This window comes from Rhinolophus hipposideros (assembly GCF_964194185.1).
Source record: "Rhinolophus hipposideros genome assembly, chromosome: 21".
Lineage (NCBI taxonomy): Eukaryota > Metazoa > Chordata > Mammalia > Chiroptera > Rhinolophidae > Rhinolophus > Rhinolophus hipposideros.
This window is the reverse complement of record NC_138067.1, coordinates 28,732,265-28,750,366: the sequence shown is the minus strand read 5'-3', so window position 1 is coordinate 28,750,366 and position 18,102 is coordinate 28,732,265. Positions and strand designations below refer to the sequence as shown.

General features: G+C 42.9%; 1 protein-coding gene across 7 annotated transcripts in view; it reads right to left on the bottom strand.

The window, feature by feature from the left end:
- Window positions 1-18,102, bottom strand: part of CDH13 (cadherin 13) — a gene marked incomplete at its 3' end in the record, with an annotated part of 1,171,491 nt that overhangs the window by 631,416 nt on the left and 521,973 nt on the right. For all 7 annotated transcript variants that reach the window (XR_013992141.1, XM_081031360.1, XM_081031359.1 and 4 more), the window contains one exon: window positions 1,929-2,137. Coding sequence is in view for 5 of the 7 variants with exons in the window: in XM_081031360.1 (XP_080887486.1) it covers window positions 1,929-2,137 (209 nt within the window). The remainder of the gene's footprint in view (window positions 1-1,928; window positions 2,138-18,102) is intronic.

Sequence of the window (18,102 nt, the reverse complement as noted above, 5' to 3'; positions counted from 1 at the left end):
ATTGAACCCTGGTCTCCCAGCCTGTCAAGGTGGAGGTTGTCCAGAGAAGAGCCTAGAATCCCTTCTGCTCTGCTTTAAGATACATACTGTGACACTTTCTTTTCTGGATTTAAAGATGAACCACCAATCATGACAGACAATGTCCAGCTAAACACATCCCATCCCACGTACAAACCCCTTATGGGAATCTCTGTACCATTTACTTGTTCCTAAGAAACACTTTGTGCTGCACATCCTGGCGATTTTGTTGCTTTAGATATTTGTCAAGTCATTCATATCATGAGTTAGTGACCTGCTATGAAAATGGCCATGGCTACGTAAGAGAAAAGCTTGCTTCTGTGGTGCCAGTGGGTTTCCACATTGAAACATATTCACCAATATCCCACTTTCTTTGAAAACATCAGTGGCGTATTTGGGATTCATTTTTAGTTTGCTACGGTATCTACCCTTAACTCACAGATTCACAGAAATAAAGAATTATGGAGTTTGCCTGGTCCCGCGATGGCAAATAGATTCCATCCTTAGAAACCTCTCTAAATGAATGAAGGATGGTGGCTTCCAGAGGCACTGAATTGGGAAAGATATTCAGGTCAGCCCAGGAAGGATTAACAGTATTTGCCGTGGATATGGTGGCAGAGTGGGGCAAAGCACAGGCCACTTATTTGCCATCCCAGACTCTTTCACCCCTCTCGTCTGCAGGTAAAGACGTTACGTGATTCTTTCAAGATCACCCAGGCAGCACTGGCAGGTAAGCAACACTCACAGAGCCAGCTGTCCTGTGTCTACTCCCCAGCTGTGGAGTCTGGGTTTACTCTTCCACCCTGAACGAAATTGGCAGATAAATCAGGGTTATGGGGAATGCGGCAGGAGGAGAAAGGCCGTGAGAATCACAGGCTTTGAAACACTGGGTGAGACCAGGCCAGCAGTAGGAGGAAAGGCTAGCCACACAAGGCCAAGGGCACGCTGTTATTATTGTTATTATGATGCCAGGGTCTTGTTGGGTGCGTTCCCTTTCTCTAATCAGAAGCCACAGAGTCTCTGAGCTCCTGGTGAAGGAGGAGTAGGTGAGTACTGTAGCCACAGGTCTCTGGATGACACAGTCAGGAATCCTGAAGAGCGGCTTGTGGTACTGCTGAAATGTGTGCATACATGTGCAGGTGCAAGGTCTGTGTACACGCGCACTGGGCACAGAGTGGGCAGCAGTGCATGGCCGAGAGGCAGCGCCACATGCCACGGGTGCCTTGTTACCCAGCTCGAGTTCCCACTTGGGTTCTTGCCTGCCCAGCATGCATTTTGCTTCCTTGGATAACAAGACGCTACCTGACTTGGAGTAAGTGCCTCTCTTTCACTCTCAGTCCGTATGTTTTAGGTGGGGTTGACCCCACTCTGGCTTCGGGACAAGGCCTGTGACCCCAACTTAATCCAACCAGAGCGTCACAACCCAATGGACACAGTGATTGTTTCAGGGACAGCTGCGTGATCTAATGAGAGTCAGTGAAATTTGATTTCGAGCTTTGGCCGGTAATATCGAGAAAAGATGGTCTCTCAGGTGACTGAAGACTGGGAGAACGAAGTGGCGCTACTGGGACCTCCACATTGGTAAGCAGGGAGGAATGTGACTGTATAAGAGTGAAGCCAACAGAAGGAAAGCGGGACCACAGATGGAGAAAGAGCAAAGCTGATGTCATCATCCGGGCACTGGCACACAGCCGTGCCTACAGGCAGAGCTATCCCGGAAATACTATAGTGACATGAGCCGACGGTTCCCATCCCCACAGCCTCCCACCGTTATTTTGTGTTGGGATTTTGTCACCTGTAGCAACAAAAGAATCTTGGCCAATAATAAACCAAAGACCCATTTTCCACCTGAGACATACAGACCCCAATGTTCCTCCTTGGACCGCGTTTATCCGCATCAGCTGTGTTACCTGCAAGGAGCCCTGGATTTCTTTCCCGCCAATGATCACGAGTTCTGCCATGTCTTCCGCATGCAGACTCCGGGCGTGGATGAACAGAGTCTTGCCCACCGCAGTTATGTTTCTCACGGCGACTACACCACCGTCATTGTTCACCCTGAAGTATGGGTTTGAGACCTCATAGTGCAGCTGGGCATTTCCCTTGCAATCACTGAAGTTCACTGGTGAAAACAAAACCAAACGAACAGAGTGTGAATGGGTTGGGCAGCTTAGTGCTGGAGAGATCTCTGATCATTAAACGTGGGTTACCACCCCCCATCCCAGATCCACAAATGCTGCCCCTTATCCCACAGCAGCCCTGTACTCCCGGGAATGTGATCATGCCAAAGGACTTCACTCCATCCTTGAGAACCTCCCATGTCCCAGGCAGGCACTAAGCAGTGAGGATGCAGAGACAGACAGGACCGCGTCCCTGCCCTTGAGTCTAGTGGGTGAAATGAGCAGTCAGAGACGGCACAGTGATGGGTGGGGATGTGATCTAATCCAATATGTAGGAGGTGCTGTGGCAGGACTAGATAGCTCAGGAGCCTGGAAGGACAGCTTCTTGGAGACAATATTTGAGCTGGGTCTGGAAGGAGCGTGGGAGATTAGAAGGCGCCCAGGAAGGGCGAGGGCATTCTAGGTTCTTTAAAGTCATGGGAGCGGTGGTGAAATAACAAAACAGACTCAGAGAAAGAGAACTAATTTGGTGTACTTGGATCAGAGGCAAATTTGACATGCGGCAAAGATGTTGGGGTTGACGAAAGAGAGGCTGAAAATGTCCTTTGGAGACAAGTTGGGAAACACCCCTAAGTTAGGGTGCTGCCCAGTAGCCTTGGACTATTTTTAGTGTTGAGAGGTCAAGGTCAGGTGTGTGTTCTGGTTCCAGGGTAGAACAGTGCTTCCCACAGGTTGGGATGCATTCACATCACACAGGAGCTTTTGAAAAACCCTGAGGACCCAGTCCAAAGAGTGTAATTTAGTAGCTGTGCGTTCTGGAAAATGGGTTGGAGAAGGGAAGAAGAGAGGCCAAGGAAACCAGTGAGTTCAGTGTTGTACCAAGGATGGCAGGCCCAGGTCAAGGCAGTGGCTGGCTAGGCATGAGAAAGATCCCTAGAGGTGAGTGGCTAAGTTGTGTGTCAGAAGGAAAAGGGACAAGCAGCTGTCAGAGGAACCCCATGGAGCAGGGGCACTGCCAGGAGCAGCGGTCGTGACAGCTGATCACGCTCCCCTCTGTGGTGTGTCTGTACCTCAGACATGGTTCTATTACCAAAGGTATCACCGTGCATTGTCTGTGCCCACGTCTGCCTGTCTGCCTTCCGCAGACTGCCAGGCCGCCTGGGGCTAAGCATACTATTGCACTACCTGCATTCCCCTCCCCCCATTTTTGCTTTGTTAGTTCTCTGCTGAACAGGTTGGTTTAGTAGACCTTTCAGTGAAGCATAGCATAGAAATAGAAAAGCGCGTAAATCAGCACATACAAGTCGATGAATTTGTACCAAGTGGGAACAGACCTGTGTCCAATGCCCAGACCTAGAGACAAGACACGACCTGTCTCCCTCTTCTTCTCCCCTCCTCCCTAGAGACTATACTATCCTGACTTCTAACAGCATTGATTCGTTTGACCTGTATTTGCACTTTATACAAATGGAATAATACAGTGTATGCTGTTCTGTGTCTGGCTTCTTTCACTCAGTGTTATGTTTGTAAAATTCATCCATGTGGCTGCAAGGCATAGCTGCTTATCCTACCCACTATATAGTAGTGCACCACGTGACTATGCTGAGTTTGTTTATCCATTCTGCTGTTGGTGGGCAGCTGGGCTATTTCCAGTTTGAGTCTCTTAAAATATCGCAACTAGGAACTTTCTTGTATGCCTTTTGGGACATCTGCATAGGTCTGAGTACACTGTTAAAGCCACATACATTTCTGACGAAGCTGATCTTTCTCCTCCAGGAAGATAATTCTTACAGTGGTAATAATCAGATTAGCTAATACTGATAAAAGCAGTTTACATACATTATCGTATTTAATCTTTACAACAACCATGAAGGAGGCACAGTTTTAATCCCCTCCCCCCACAGTTTATGGATCAGGTAACTGAGGCTTGGAGAAGACAGAGGAGATGCCCAACACACACAGTTAGTAATCGAGAAAACCAAAATTTGAACCCTGGTCTCTTTGCTTTTCACCCCCCCAACCCCCAGCTTCCTTCACAATCCCAGTAAAGCTGTGCAGGGTCCTGAAACACAGTCGGGATCAGCGCGTGCATGTTGAATTACCAAATATTTTGACAAATAATGGTAACACCGTGTACCATTTATCGAGTGGTGTCCGAGTGCCAGTCTCCGTGCCAAGGATTGTACACTTAGTCCTCCTTTCAGCCTCGTAGCGATTGTGCTGTATAACCGCAGTTCCCAACATGTTTTTTATCTATCCCTGTCGTGCGGGGCGGCCTGCGGGGTCTCAGCTCCCGCTCCCCACATAAGAACGCAGGACATGGTGAGGCCAAAAAGGAACACCCACGGAGCCATAGACAGGGGAGTCATACCACTATATTCTCGCTGGCGGCATCTGCCTCTCGCAATCCGCACTTGCTAGCTCAGCCACCATCTTCTTGCTAGCCCCCATTTGCTGCTAGTGTAGCCATAGCAGTTACATTAGTGGCCAATGGCTCACTGGTTACAGCTGACGACCAACTAGCCACAGCTGATGGCCATCCAATCACAGTTGATGGCCATTTACTACCCGAGTGAGCACCTTTCCACGTGAGGCCGAGAGCCTGGAAACTGCACCCCTGGCTCTGTCCCCACCATCCCCCTGAGTATGTTTAGATATTTTTGCCTCATTGCCACCACTCTCATGCAATTTTAATGTCACGGATATACTGTCGTGTATCTGTTTATTTACTGTATGTATAATATTATCTGTACTTTATACACACACAAAATGTACAATATTTTGGCCTCTCCCCCAAGAACCCAGGTCACCCGTTTGGGGGCAATATAGCCCCACTAGAATCACAATCTATAAGCATCGTTTCCATTTTGCAGGAGGAGAGACTGAGCCTTGGAGAGATTGACTCACTTGTTCAATGTCACACATCCTGAAGAGGCAAGAATCTGTCTCCAGTTGGATCTGTGTAACTCTGCAGTTCAAGTTCTCCACACACCCTGTCATGCAGGGCCTCAGTTCCCGCTCCCCGGACAAGAACGCAGGATATGGTAAGGCCAAAAGGAACAACAACAGAGCCATAGATAGGGGAGTCATACCACTATATTCTCCCTGGCGGCTGGGCTGGAGACACAGGAAACAGGAGCCACAATCTATCCTCCGCTTCTCTGCCAACCTACCGACACACTTACTAGCTGTAATCCACCGTCCACTTCTCTGCCAACCAACCAACCAACCCATCCCCTAGCGTAGCCAGGGCAGTTATACTAGTGGCTAATGGCTAACCGGTAACAGCTGATGGCCATCTAATAACCGAGCCAGCACCTTTCCGTGTGAGGCCAAGAGCCTGGAACCTGCTCTCTGGGACTCTGTCCCCACACAGCCATTTCCCAGGAGTGGAAAAAGGAGAGGGGAAAGGGCAGGCATCCCATCCCGACCCCCTCTGGCCTGTCACTAATCCTTCTGGGGTCCTCAGAGGGACCAGGGGGACACATACTGAGAGACCAAATCTCCATTCAGGACCTGACACGTTGTAGGTGCTCAGTACATTCCAGCTGTTTTCCCAACCTGCTGTGTCCAAGAGCTAAGGTCTGCATAGTTGGGTCTTTTTTTTTTTTTTTTTCCATTTTAGACACCTTCTACCAATTCAGGAGCAGGTGCTTTCGTCTGTGGTTATTTTACAAGGCTGTGAGAATCACCTGAAAGGCATTTAAAAAAAAAAAAGGCAAACATGCCCCAACCCTAGTGGAGATTCTGATATTCCTGGGCTGGGCTGGGTCCTGGAACAAGTGTCTTTTTAAAGCTGCCCAGAGGAATCTAATGTAACCAGGGCCAAGAACGAGACCTCGGGCAATGGACTGCTTGTCAAAATGTCAGGTCTCCACATTTCCCAGCCTTTCCTGGCACAGAGAAGAGGCTGGGGAACCAGTGTGCCAGGAACTTAGATCCTCGGGCCCCACGAAAGGGCAGTATTAATAGCAGCCAATTCTGGCTCCTGTATAGCAGCCCTGCGACCTTGGGCAAACAACCCATCCTCTACACCTCAGTGTCTTCATCTATAAAGTGGGACGAATACTAGTACCTCCCTCCGGGGTGTTATAATTCTATGATGAGCATTAAACAATACGTACCTACATGCATAGAGCATTCAGGACAGACCTTGGTACTCCATGAATAAAAATCATGATCATTGTTGTTCCTGTCATTCTCGGCATTCAGGAAGCTACCTTTTCCTTTTTCTACACAGCTTCCTTCTTTCAGCTGGTTCTCCACCTGCCTCTGGGCCCTTCCACCTCTTTCTAGTCAGTTACCTGCTGGCTGTGTGCGGTTACCATGGAGATGGTTACTCTAGGCATCTGCTGAGGCAGAAGATTCTGACCCAGCCTTGCCCATCCCTGAACCCGCCCCCTTGTCTTGGCAAAGCCCTACCTATCTCACAGGAGAGGTTGTGGAGGGAAAAACCCTGTCAAAGCAGTGAAATTACAGTGCCTAGCCCATGGCAGATCCACAAAGTTTCTTCAAAGGCATTGTGTGTAAAGATAACTGCCTTCAACTCTAAGGTATTATTTTTCCTAAAAGAATGACACCGCACTGACAGCGTTACATTCATGATTTCAATGAATCTTCACATTATCAATTGGAGGTGGGATGTTTTGTTTGTTTGTTTGTTTGTTTTGTGTTCCTCTCTGGAAACTGAGACAGAGTGAGGCAGAGTGCGGTGAAGGCCACACAGTTAGTCCATGCTTGTCTGCTGAGGTGAGTGTATTCAATCCCTCAGTTTCCTGCCTCACGATGTCACCATACTTTCATGCCTCATCTATTACTCAACTGTTGTCTTTTAATTGACTCACGTTATTTATAAAATTATTTGAAGATAACCATTATAAATACATGCTGAATATTGCCAGATGTTATTTTTCCTAATAATGATAAATAAATCTAAGGAGTCAAAAAAACAAAACACATTTGTCCATTTGTCCTTGGAGGTTCTACAACCCTCATGGTGATGTGTGTTCCACCCTCCAGAAATGCTGGGCTGGCTACATTCCTCTCTGCCCATCCCTCCTTTAGACAAATTCAGGCCTACCTTCTCCCTACTCAGGTTTATAGTCTAGGAGGGCTCCGATATAATCTAGAAGGGTTTCTGATAGTTGAAATGATATATCTAACATAAATAATGCAGGCTTGAGGAAGACACACACGTTAGAAAAGACCAAATCTAGACCACGCCAATGATAGTAATTTTGGCAATACATAAATGACAAATCTAAAATATATGAAGAATATTTAATCAAAAGAGAAATGATTCACCACATTGTTTTTCTCTTCTTTCTCCTGGAAAAAGAAGACTCTACCTTCCACCTTTAATTCTCTATCAAAGGGGACGACTGATCGCATCCGCCCGGCATCACTGTCTCATATTATTAACTTTGTTGACACAATCAACGTGTCCGTGATTCTCAACCTTTTAAATAGAGATCCAGTCAGTGCATGTTTTGGGGCACAGAGTTCAAAGAACACATTAAGGATGAAATTAAATAGTTTATGTCTACCTATTTAAAAACTATTTCTATAGCTACAACCAACCTCCTGGATATCTCAGAATGACATCATGAGAATAACTGAAAGGAAAAATTCTAGCAAACAATTAAATTTGTGAAAAAATAGTCAAAACTCAAAACTTCTATGTGGGGGTGGGGAATGTACTATCTGTACTATTCTGAATCTACAAAGGATTTTCTTCCATAGTTTATCACTGTGGCATTTAAAATAGCTTCTGGAAAGAAAGAAAAAAGTATCCATAGAATATATTGTACATGTGGATTTATTGGAATCAATTGCACAACATCATTCTTTGGGATAATCTTTGAACACCCCAGGAGAAGAAGGGAGGAAGTGAAAACTCCCCACCTGGGGGAAAATGCAAATGAGACAAATGGCACCACTCAGCGTTTCAATTATGCTTTCAGCATGTTTCCACTCAAAATGTCCTCTGGGCTTAATGCAAATGTCACAAAAAGACAAACTTTAGCTGGGAGACAAAACCACAATTGAAATGGGAAGTGTGGCATGTGAATTAAGGGGTTTAATCTTCCTGACCTTGATTTTATGCTTTTCTATTTCTTTCTTTTGAAAGTGGTTCTGAGGGATGAAAATCCAAAAGGCATAGATTTATTACCATCTAGAAATATGTGAGGGAGCAAATTAAGCTGTATTATGATCCCAGGAAATATGAAAATGCAGATGGATTGAAATTTATCTCCAAAATATAGAACAGTCCTGCTCCTGTAGATAGGTATGAATGAATATATAGAATTTTTGCTCTTCTGGTATTTTGGGTCAGTCTGTGATCTATACAACTCACATCTTAGATGGACAAATGGTCCTAAATACATTACATGCATCCATAGAGATTTGCAAATTGATTGGCATGTAAGTTGTAGGTTCTCTCAGCGTTGGTGGTCAGACTCTCCTTGTACGCTGTGTGAGGATACTTGCGGGTCAGTAGGATGGTGAGCTCTGAACCAGTCATCCTGGGAGTTGTATCCCTCCCACAGACAGACATGCTTAGATCTGCTTCTAGAAATCTATACTCTCATACAGAAGAGATTGGCTTTGTTTCAGCAGTATGCTCATAATAGAAAAAGTCCTGATTTAGAGCATTTGCCAATGCCTATGGTGTAAATACCCTAAACATGATTGATTGCAGCTACCAGTGTGCCTTTGACTGGCTTGCAAATTTTCTAAAAGCCAAACAATCAGCTCTTAGAAGTACATATAAGTACTAGCTAGCTGGCTGCAGCACACCACTGAGACCAGGCAATGACGGTGCAGGAGAATATAAATGGTTTGCTCTCCCTTAGACTGGATCAGATATCCCAGTACTCCTGGCCTAGTTAGTAAAGCAGAATTTAATTGCTCCATCAGCAGGAAGGGCCTGCATACTGGCTGATCTGCAAAGTCTTTGCTGGGGCGTGGAAAACCATGCCTTTCTGACAACTGAAGCAGTACTTAGTTCAGAAACATCAGATGGACGCTCTCCAGGATCCAGACCATGACTTAATTGCGTTTCACATCCTTCAGAATCCCACTGGTGCCAACTTCCTCTGAAAAACTCACAGGGCGTAGTCCAGGGGCTCTTTGCACCTGCCCAGGTGATGGAAACAGAAAGCATTTCCTTTGACTACCCTGAATACCCTCATTTCTCAAGCATTCTAATCAATCAAGCTTTCGTTAAAATATGTTCAGTTTTACCCACATTGGGCCAGATCTCTAGATGATACAATAGACACATGTTCCAGCCTTCATTTATTGGACCCTCCTGATTTCTGAATGCACTGAACTGTATCCTGCATTCCATATTTGGCCTGGAGTCAGTGCTGACATCCACGGAGCTTCTGTAAGGGTCTGGGCGTGTTTCTAACCATGCCTGATTCACCCAGGAGTGGATTTCACCTCCAAAGTCTTTGTACATTTGCTATATGCGGAATGCACATAAAAAGTCTTAATACCATCTCCTATGCCAATTCCAATTTTGATAGAGTTTCAATTCTAATCATGTCAGCTGAGGGTACCACAGTGACTGATCCCGCCAAGGGATCTTCAGCAGAAACCTATTTTTACCATGTAAGCCCTTGAGGGCTTCCTCTTGGAAAAACAAAAGAGCCCACATCTGCTTTCAGGAAATTTTCTCTGCCTCCCATGAAAAACTGAGATGTTAGCTCTGAATGTAGTCTTTTCTGTCAGGGTCTTACATTTTACTCTTGCTATAGATCTTTAAAACAAGGCAGGTCGTTTTCTGACAAAATGCTGTGCCTCCTCTAGCCCATTGTGCTTACAATCACTATGAATTTGTATTCAAATTAGAATTACTTCATATGGCACAGTGCCTGAGTCAGTACGTACCAACCCTGTTTGTTGAATGAACGAATAGCAGAACTGCAACTTTGCAGTTAAGTGAATTTGAAACTCCTCAGAAAAAACTGAGAATGATGGCTCAAACTCCTGTGAATATTTGAGTAAGTCGATTTGAAAGTCACCCAATCAGTGAAACAGAAATCACAGATTCAGCAAATTTGAGAACCACCAAATCTCAGATTTACAGAGATGCCCTCTCCGTTTTTCATATTACTAGCACATGTCTCCTCCAGAGCCCTTAGTTTTTGATTTATCTAGTAATTATGGACACACATGTCTCCCTTCCTATGAGTGTTAGGAGGGTAAGTTCATGAGAAGATAGATTTGTTTTGTTATAACCTTTAAGATATTTGGCCTTGCGCTTGGAGTTGTCTGGAGACATGTGGCAATGTCGTGGCTGCACCGAAATTGAGATCCAGATCCTAATTACATCTGATGCTCTGGGAGGCCTGTGATTTCCCAAATACGTACCGTGTTTCCCCGAAAACAAGACCAGGTCTTATATTAACTTTTGCTCCAAAAGATGCATTAGGGCTTATGTTCAGGAGATGTCATCCTGAAACATCATGCTAGGGCTTCTTTTCCAGGTAGGTCTTATTTTTGGGGAAACACGGTACCTCTGTACTGCATGAGCAGATATACGTGGGGAGGAAGGGACATATAAGGAGGACAACTTCTGGATGAATACCTAGAGAGATACAGAATGAGAAGGAAGATGGAGAGGAGAACACAATATTGGTTTTCTAGTCTAGCCCCATGGGTCTGTAGTACAGGAAGAGAATAAGCTATGTGTACAAGTTCAAAGACACACAAACCACAGGGGATTTAGGTAATCTCAAGCACTGTTGCTCTGGTTCCTGCGAATGGCAGCTTGGCTCCATTTCTGAGTGGAAAACAGCTTGGCTTTGCTCTGGTGCAATGAAAACTAAAGCAGCTTCAGGGTCTCTTGGCAGCATGAGGGACTCATGGCTTTGGGGCTCCTAGCTAAGACTTTGAGAAGCAGCCTTCCCGCAGAAGGCAGCGGGAGGCACGCCCTTCAAGAGCTTCCCAGGACTATCAATCAACAAAGAAGCCAGAAGGAAAGGTCATGGACGACTGATTTGTGAGTTTGTGTGAGAGATTCCTTGGGGTCTTCCAGAAACAATGAGAATAAAAGCCAAGGGAGGAGGGTAGGCTGAGGTTCTACAGTTGTGCAGGCGGGGTCTATAAGCAGGTGCAATGCAAATATTAATATTTGCATGACCTCTTTATTGTCCACATATTGGAAAAGCCTGAAGAATTTCAGGTTATCATTTGAAAGGTACAGTTCTTCCTGGATGAAATCATTTGCTTGTGACTGGATACTTTCAAATGGAACCTAAATGACTGCTCAGCAGGAATGTTGTGGAAGATATTCTAGCATTGGATGATATCTCTTATAATCTGAAATTCTATTATTATAAATCTCGACCCAATCATTCATTAACCCATCAAACATATCATTTGCTTACTTACAATGTGCAAGACAGTTGGCAGTAAGGGACAAATACCAACATAAAAATAGATCAGATGTATAACCTGTCTTCATGATTTCCAGAGCCTAGAAGGTTGGACAATCATTTGGAGGGGTGCCCTGTGGAAGGATGGGTATTCCATTTCTACATTGTATCAAAAGGCCAAACAAGTACCAGAACGTAAAAACTATAAGCAACAAGAGCATAGTTCAGTATAATAAATTATTTCTAGCAGTGAGAGAAATTCAACCCATGAGCAGGCTCATCATTACCAGCTGCATCCAAGGTAAGGGATTATCAACAAGTATATCTCACTTTAATGAAGAGTTATACTCTCTAATACATGCTTAGAAAGCAAAGGTCTATATCATTTTCCTGTGTTTATTATAAAGTTGGAGGTGTTCTTCTAGACAATATTGGGCTTTAAGTCATAATAACATCACATTTAAAAATGCAGTAACACATTAGAAACATTTAAAGGGATAAGTGATAACTTTTCAGGTAAATATTGATACGAATCCATAAAACACATAGTAAAAGTATGCAAATCACATGGGCAAATGTTTAAATTGGCTATAAAAGTTTGAAGGTATAATTTTAATGATACCCATGACTAATTTTGCAAAACTGAGCATCACGGATCTAAAGGTCCTTAAGTTTTAACTAGATCTCTCCTCTAGAACTTTAAGGAGGTAATCAGCTCTTCTCTTTCTAAGCTCCATAGAAGCTGCTAGGTTGCAGAAGGGATGAGGATGATTTGGAGATAAAGGCAGGTAGGAATGGAGCAGTGGTAAACCCAATATTTAGAAATGAATTAGAATATCCAAGATGATCAAACAAACAAACAAAAATCCTCCAAAATGAGTCTTTAGGGAATGGGTATTGCATCGGGTTCAGATTTATAAATACTGAAATAGATGTATTAAGTGTTATCATGAACAGAGAAGACATAGTTCTATCTCTGGAAGAGCTTATAATCTACGATCCAAAGCAGCACTGAGTACACAATAGTCTGTAAACATTCCAACCTGAAACAGAAAGTCGGGCTCTGGGAGAGGAGGAACTAACCATTAAGTTTTAACAAAATACCAGGACCATGATAGATACTCAGAAGTGGTTCTCCCCACCCCAATACCCTCATGTGATATTTCAACCATTTTACAGAACTGGAAATGAAGGACTCTTGGAGAGCGCGAGTTGCCCAGGATTCAAAGATTGGTGATAGGATTGTGGTTTACCTGCAGCTTGGCCACCCTCCAAAGGCCAGGCTCTGAACTATACCACTCTGTGTGCTCTAATTACTTTATTTGGAAAACTCTCCAAGAATTAGTGAGTGAAAAATGGAAGATTATTTTCACATAAAATTGAACAAATCAGTCTTTACTGGGTTAGTTTCCCAACCCACCTGATCCTCAAAAATGGATGAATTCTTTGGTGTATGACCCAGCTGAGCATGTTAACATCATTCACTAGTTCAGTGAATGTAAACGGCCATGGTATCAAAGGTAAAAAAGTGTTGATTCATGAACACGCATTGGGAGTTATCCAAAGCACTTCCCTAGATTTTTAAGTCACTCTACAAAACCAAAACCATTCTGGTTTTTCATGTTTGGTGTCTATCTTCTATAATAGTTACCATTTGTGGAACATTTTCCATATGCCAGGAAGTAAAGTAAACACTCAATAAACATTTCCTTTAATTGTCCAACAATCCTGTGAAGGTAGTATTTTATAGGTGAGGGAAACTGAGGCTCAGAGAGATTGAGAAAATGTGTTAAGGTCAAACATGTATAAGCAGCAAAGATGGAACTTTGGTTTTTACAATGATTGTAGAGCCCTGTCTCAGATGCTGGAGGAAGAGGAAGGGGGTGGATTATTTTAGAATGCAGAATCCACAGTAATTGTTACAAGTTATTGCACAGCCTAGGAGCACATGGCTTAACAAGAAGTTAAACAGTCTGTGTCTAGAGTTGAAAGAGGTGTCAAAGATGGAGTTGAATGGAATCTTGAAGTGATTCATTCCCTTGGGGGAAAACTGACAGAACAGAAGTCAGGAGACCCCGCAGGTCAAAGCTTAGGGAACACTTAGGCTCTGAAGAAGGGCAGGGAAAATGCATGAATGGGTCCTGCTGAATTGTTATGCAGTCTCAGAACATCTAAAAGTAGTCAAGAGATTGTACCAGTATGAATTCTTTACAGGTGAGAAGAAAAGCTAAATGTGGAATTTACTATCATTGATCTACCTAAACTATTATTAATGAACTCCTGAGATTTGGACTTGGTGAGACCAGTGCTCTGCTATTCTACACAGTCATCACAAATCCATAGATCACAATAAGCAAAACATCCTGGGGGAGAAAAAAAAAACAGCACTGAAGTTGGACCCATGATCTTCAGAATGGTAACATTTTCATAAAACTCATAGATGAGCTGTAGCTTGTGTGTGGATGGACACCTGACCCCTCAATCCCTGTGGATATCTACAGTGCCTCTATGCAGAGATGGCCTTGTGCTTCCTGGATTCCGGAGAGGGTTTAGAAGTGTTTCCAGAAGACAGAGTCTTATTTAGGGGCTCAGATACACTGTCTGTTACATCAGTGACTATCCTCCCGGAAGGGTAGGCCCAAGATATTGACAAAGTTGGTGGCTTCACAATAACCAGCAGAAATGCAAATCAAACTGCAACAGAGTGAAGACCACCAACTTCCACACCTTCCCAGTTTTCTCCTGACCTGTCCTTTGGTAACCCTGGGAGCTCTCTGAGGATGATGGCTTCCCACAGCTTCATCCGTCTCTTTGGCTGTGCTCAGGGCTAGCCCTAGCAAGAGTTGGCAATCAAAAATATTAGTGGACTCTTTTTGGTTGTAACCAATGATTTCATTCACCTCTTCTCTAATTGCAGAGGGTGAGATAAATTGGTTGTGTCTAGTTGACAAGACCTTATCAGGAAATGAAAATAAATTGATCTGGCTTACAATACATGAACCACAATTAATTCTTGAATGCAGGTACGGGTTTCTGATGTAAGCAAGAAAATGATCAGCCCTGTAGGTCATGCCTATTCATCCTCCAGCTGCCAAGAGATTTTTATTGCATCCCTCATACCATATGGCATCGTCTCTAGTTTCAGCCTCGGGGGAATGTCGGAGGATGCCTGCCAAGAGTGTCTCACCACTTGTTAAAGGTATCCCATTTTTCTGTGATCTTTTCACTCAGCAACAATAGACCACGTTCATCCTTAAGAAGTAAAAGCTAATGCAGCTGAAGGCTTTTGTGTTCCTTTCCACTCTACATGGATTATCATGGGGAAAGCATGAGCCAAATGTAAATCATAACTTTCCATCAAAAGTGGTAACTTTTGCAATTGAGGGATTCTTATATGGGATCTCAAGTATATGTCTGTAATTATAGGAGGGTTCACGTGTCTGGAAATGTTCTTTTTGAACATACAGTAAGTCTACAGTTCCAGAGATTTATTGATTGTGCTTTTTATATATATTATATATGTACACACACACACACACACACACACACATATTGCAAGCTGAAGCATATGGTCCCGCGCAACTGTGATATTTATGATTATGAATCACAGATGTTTAAATGTACGCAATCTGAAATCACTTAAATGCTAAGATGCCAGAATCTTACTGCAAATATTGTGAAGTGAGGACCTTTGAATTACGTTAATTTTCAGACATGATCACTAGGAATACATCTTTACATATCCTGGGAAAAACATCAGGCAGAAAGGAATGACCTCTCCCTCCCCCGCCACCACCACCACCTTTAAAGAAACAGTGTTCAAAGTAATCAAGGAGCTCCAAGGGTGTAGCTTTGGTTACACTACTGATAAGTGAATTACAGTCCCTTCTGGAATTCAGGATGAACTTACACACTGGATATCCTTTCACTGTGCACCCATCCTATAATACATGTAATTTTAATGGTCATTTTTAAATTTCAAAAATAATTTAAAACGTCACTGGAGTGATAATGGAAATGTTTCCATTTACCATCCTATTCATACCTTACTTGTCCCATTAACCATAAAATTTGATGAATATTCTACAAGACCTACAAACTACATACACACATGCAGTTCAGTAAGTAGTTTTGCTTTGATATCTATCACAAACTTTTTATGTTAATTCATATAAATCTACTTCATTCTTTTCTGTGAATGCATAATACCTCTTTAGTAATAGGCTTTGCTATATTAAAGCAATCCCCTACTGCTGAACACTTAGATTTTTCCTGTTTCATAATTACTAACTGTATAGTGGTAAACACCTTAATACCTGCCTTTTTGCGCTCGTATGTGCAAGTCTTTTTCCACAGTTGAGACTCATTTTGGAAGCTGCTGATTCAAAAGAAATGTCCATTTAAAATTTAGTTAGATACTGACAAATCGACCACCATAAAGGTTTTATCGATTTGGACTCTAATCCAAAGTGTATTAGAAGTTCTCTTTCCTCACACTCACAGTGGATAATACTATAATGTTTATATTTTTTGCCAACTTGTTAGTTGGAAAACAAAGTATGCTGTTAATTTGTACATCTTTGATGAATAGTGAGGTTAGATGTTGCCTCACAGAATTGGCCAATTTTATTTTCTTCTGTGAATTTCATGGGTCTCTTAGAGTACCTAGGAATTCAAATTAGCATAGCTTGTTTCCTTGCGCTTCTCCTTCCTAGACTGCAAGCTTGTTGAAAGAAGGAACTGCGTCTTATTTGCCATTCTATTACCAATGCTTTGTATACAGCCCAGGCATATATGTTTTGTTGAATGAATACATGCTTGTATGGATGAGACATCTGTTTCTTTCTGCTACTGTACAGCTGCTTACCAGAGCACCCACTTGCAAAGAGGAAACTGAATTTAATGTCTCCCTCCCTCCCTCCCTCAGTTCCCACTCTACCTTCCCTCTTGCATTGTGCCTTTCCCTTACCAGAATAAAACCTTCACACTTACAGGCGTGTGGTCAGCCTGGTAACATTTCTATCTCTAGTACTAGCACAGAGCCTGTCAAGTCGTAGGCACTCAGTAAATATTTTCCAAAGGAATCTGTCTTTGTTTGATGGTCTGTCAGACTTTCTATACCAGCTACCTCGCTGGCATCCAACTTTAACAAGTGGACTGGAGTTTTTGACGTGCTCTCTGCTTTTCTGTTCATCTCCTGTGCTGATGGTGTGTGTGTCTGTGGGGGGGATTTACTTAGCGCTCTTGCTGAAATTGTTAATCCCACCTTGTGGACCAGGGCTTGGGGTATGTACAGGACTTGTAAAAGGAAAATGCTATATTATTACATTGGTAAATGGACTTCAGTGTCCTGTTTGATTGTTGTTTTTTAACTGCCGCTGCACAGAAAAAGGTGCACTGCAAACTTGCTAGAGTGGGCCGAGTTGAGATGCTGCATGCAGGACCTGAATTCATACTCACATAGGCTACCATGAAGATGTAAAGTCAGCTAAAAAAACAAAAAACAAAAAAACCAAAGAGTTTATGACCACCAGGAGTCAGGAATCTACAGCTTTCAGGCCATATCTGGCTCACGACCTGTTTTTGTAAATAAAGTTTAATTGGAACACAACCCCACTATTTATTTACATGCTGTCTATAGCTGCTTTGTTCTATAACTGCAAAACTGAATAGTTGCAACAGAGATGGTCTGGCTTACACACTTAGACTATATTTTATCAGTCCCTTTGCAGAAAAGGTTTGATGATCCCTGCCGTAGAGCTAGGTCACATTCCCCCCCCCCACACACACACACACACATTTTCCAAGAGATTTACTCGAAGCCACCTGAGGGCTAAGGCAAGTAAACTCATCCACCATGCATTCTGCACTCTTGAGTTTGATGATTAGTAGCAAGGATAATCAGCAGAGTGAGGAAATGACTCACAAGTACCCACCTACATGTTATCTCAGAGCCTGGTATTATTTTAATTTTTGAAAATAAAGTTTGCTGGGAGATAGTTTCCATTCAAAATAGAATCTCAAGAGGTTTACCTTTTTAAATACACTTAAAATCCATTATCTGCACTCATTAAATATAAAGGCGAGGACTCATAGAGAAGATCAATATACCCAGAAGAGCACAGGGAATTATGTATATCTATATTTTTATGTCTCTAAAGCACTGATGTCATTTAGAACCAAAAATTAGCTGAGAATCATGCTTTTGGTCAAGTTCACACACAAAACTTGTTTGTCTTTAAGGTCTGTTTCTCAAACTTAGAGTAATCTGTCATCTTTTAATGTGATTTGTCATTAATTTTCTCTTCTTTTCCTTTAAAGAGTCTGACATTATTTTTACCAAAATGACTAAGATATCTGATTTTTTGCACTAAGAGAAGCCATCTGAAAATTTATCTTCTCAGAAAATAAAATGGGAATTCTCCAGCCCAAAAGTGGTAAGGAAATAGTGATTTTCTTTTCTTTTCTTTTTCTTTTTTTTTTCGTTTGATGAGGGCTCGGTTTATTAGCAAGAAGCAAAGCACCATTTCTTTGGGTAAAGGGGCAAAAAAAAAAAAAAAAAAAAAAAAAGAAGAAGA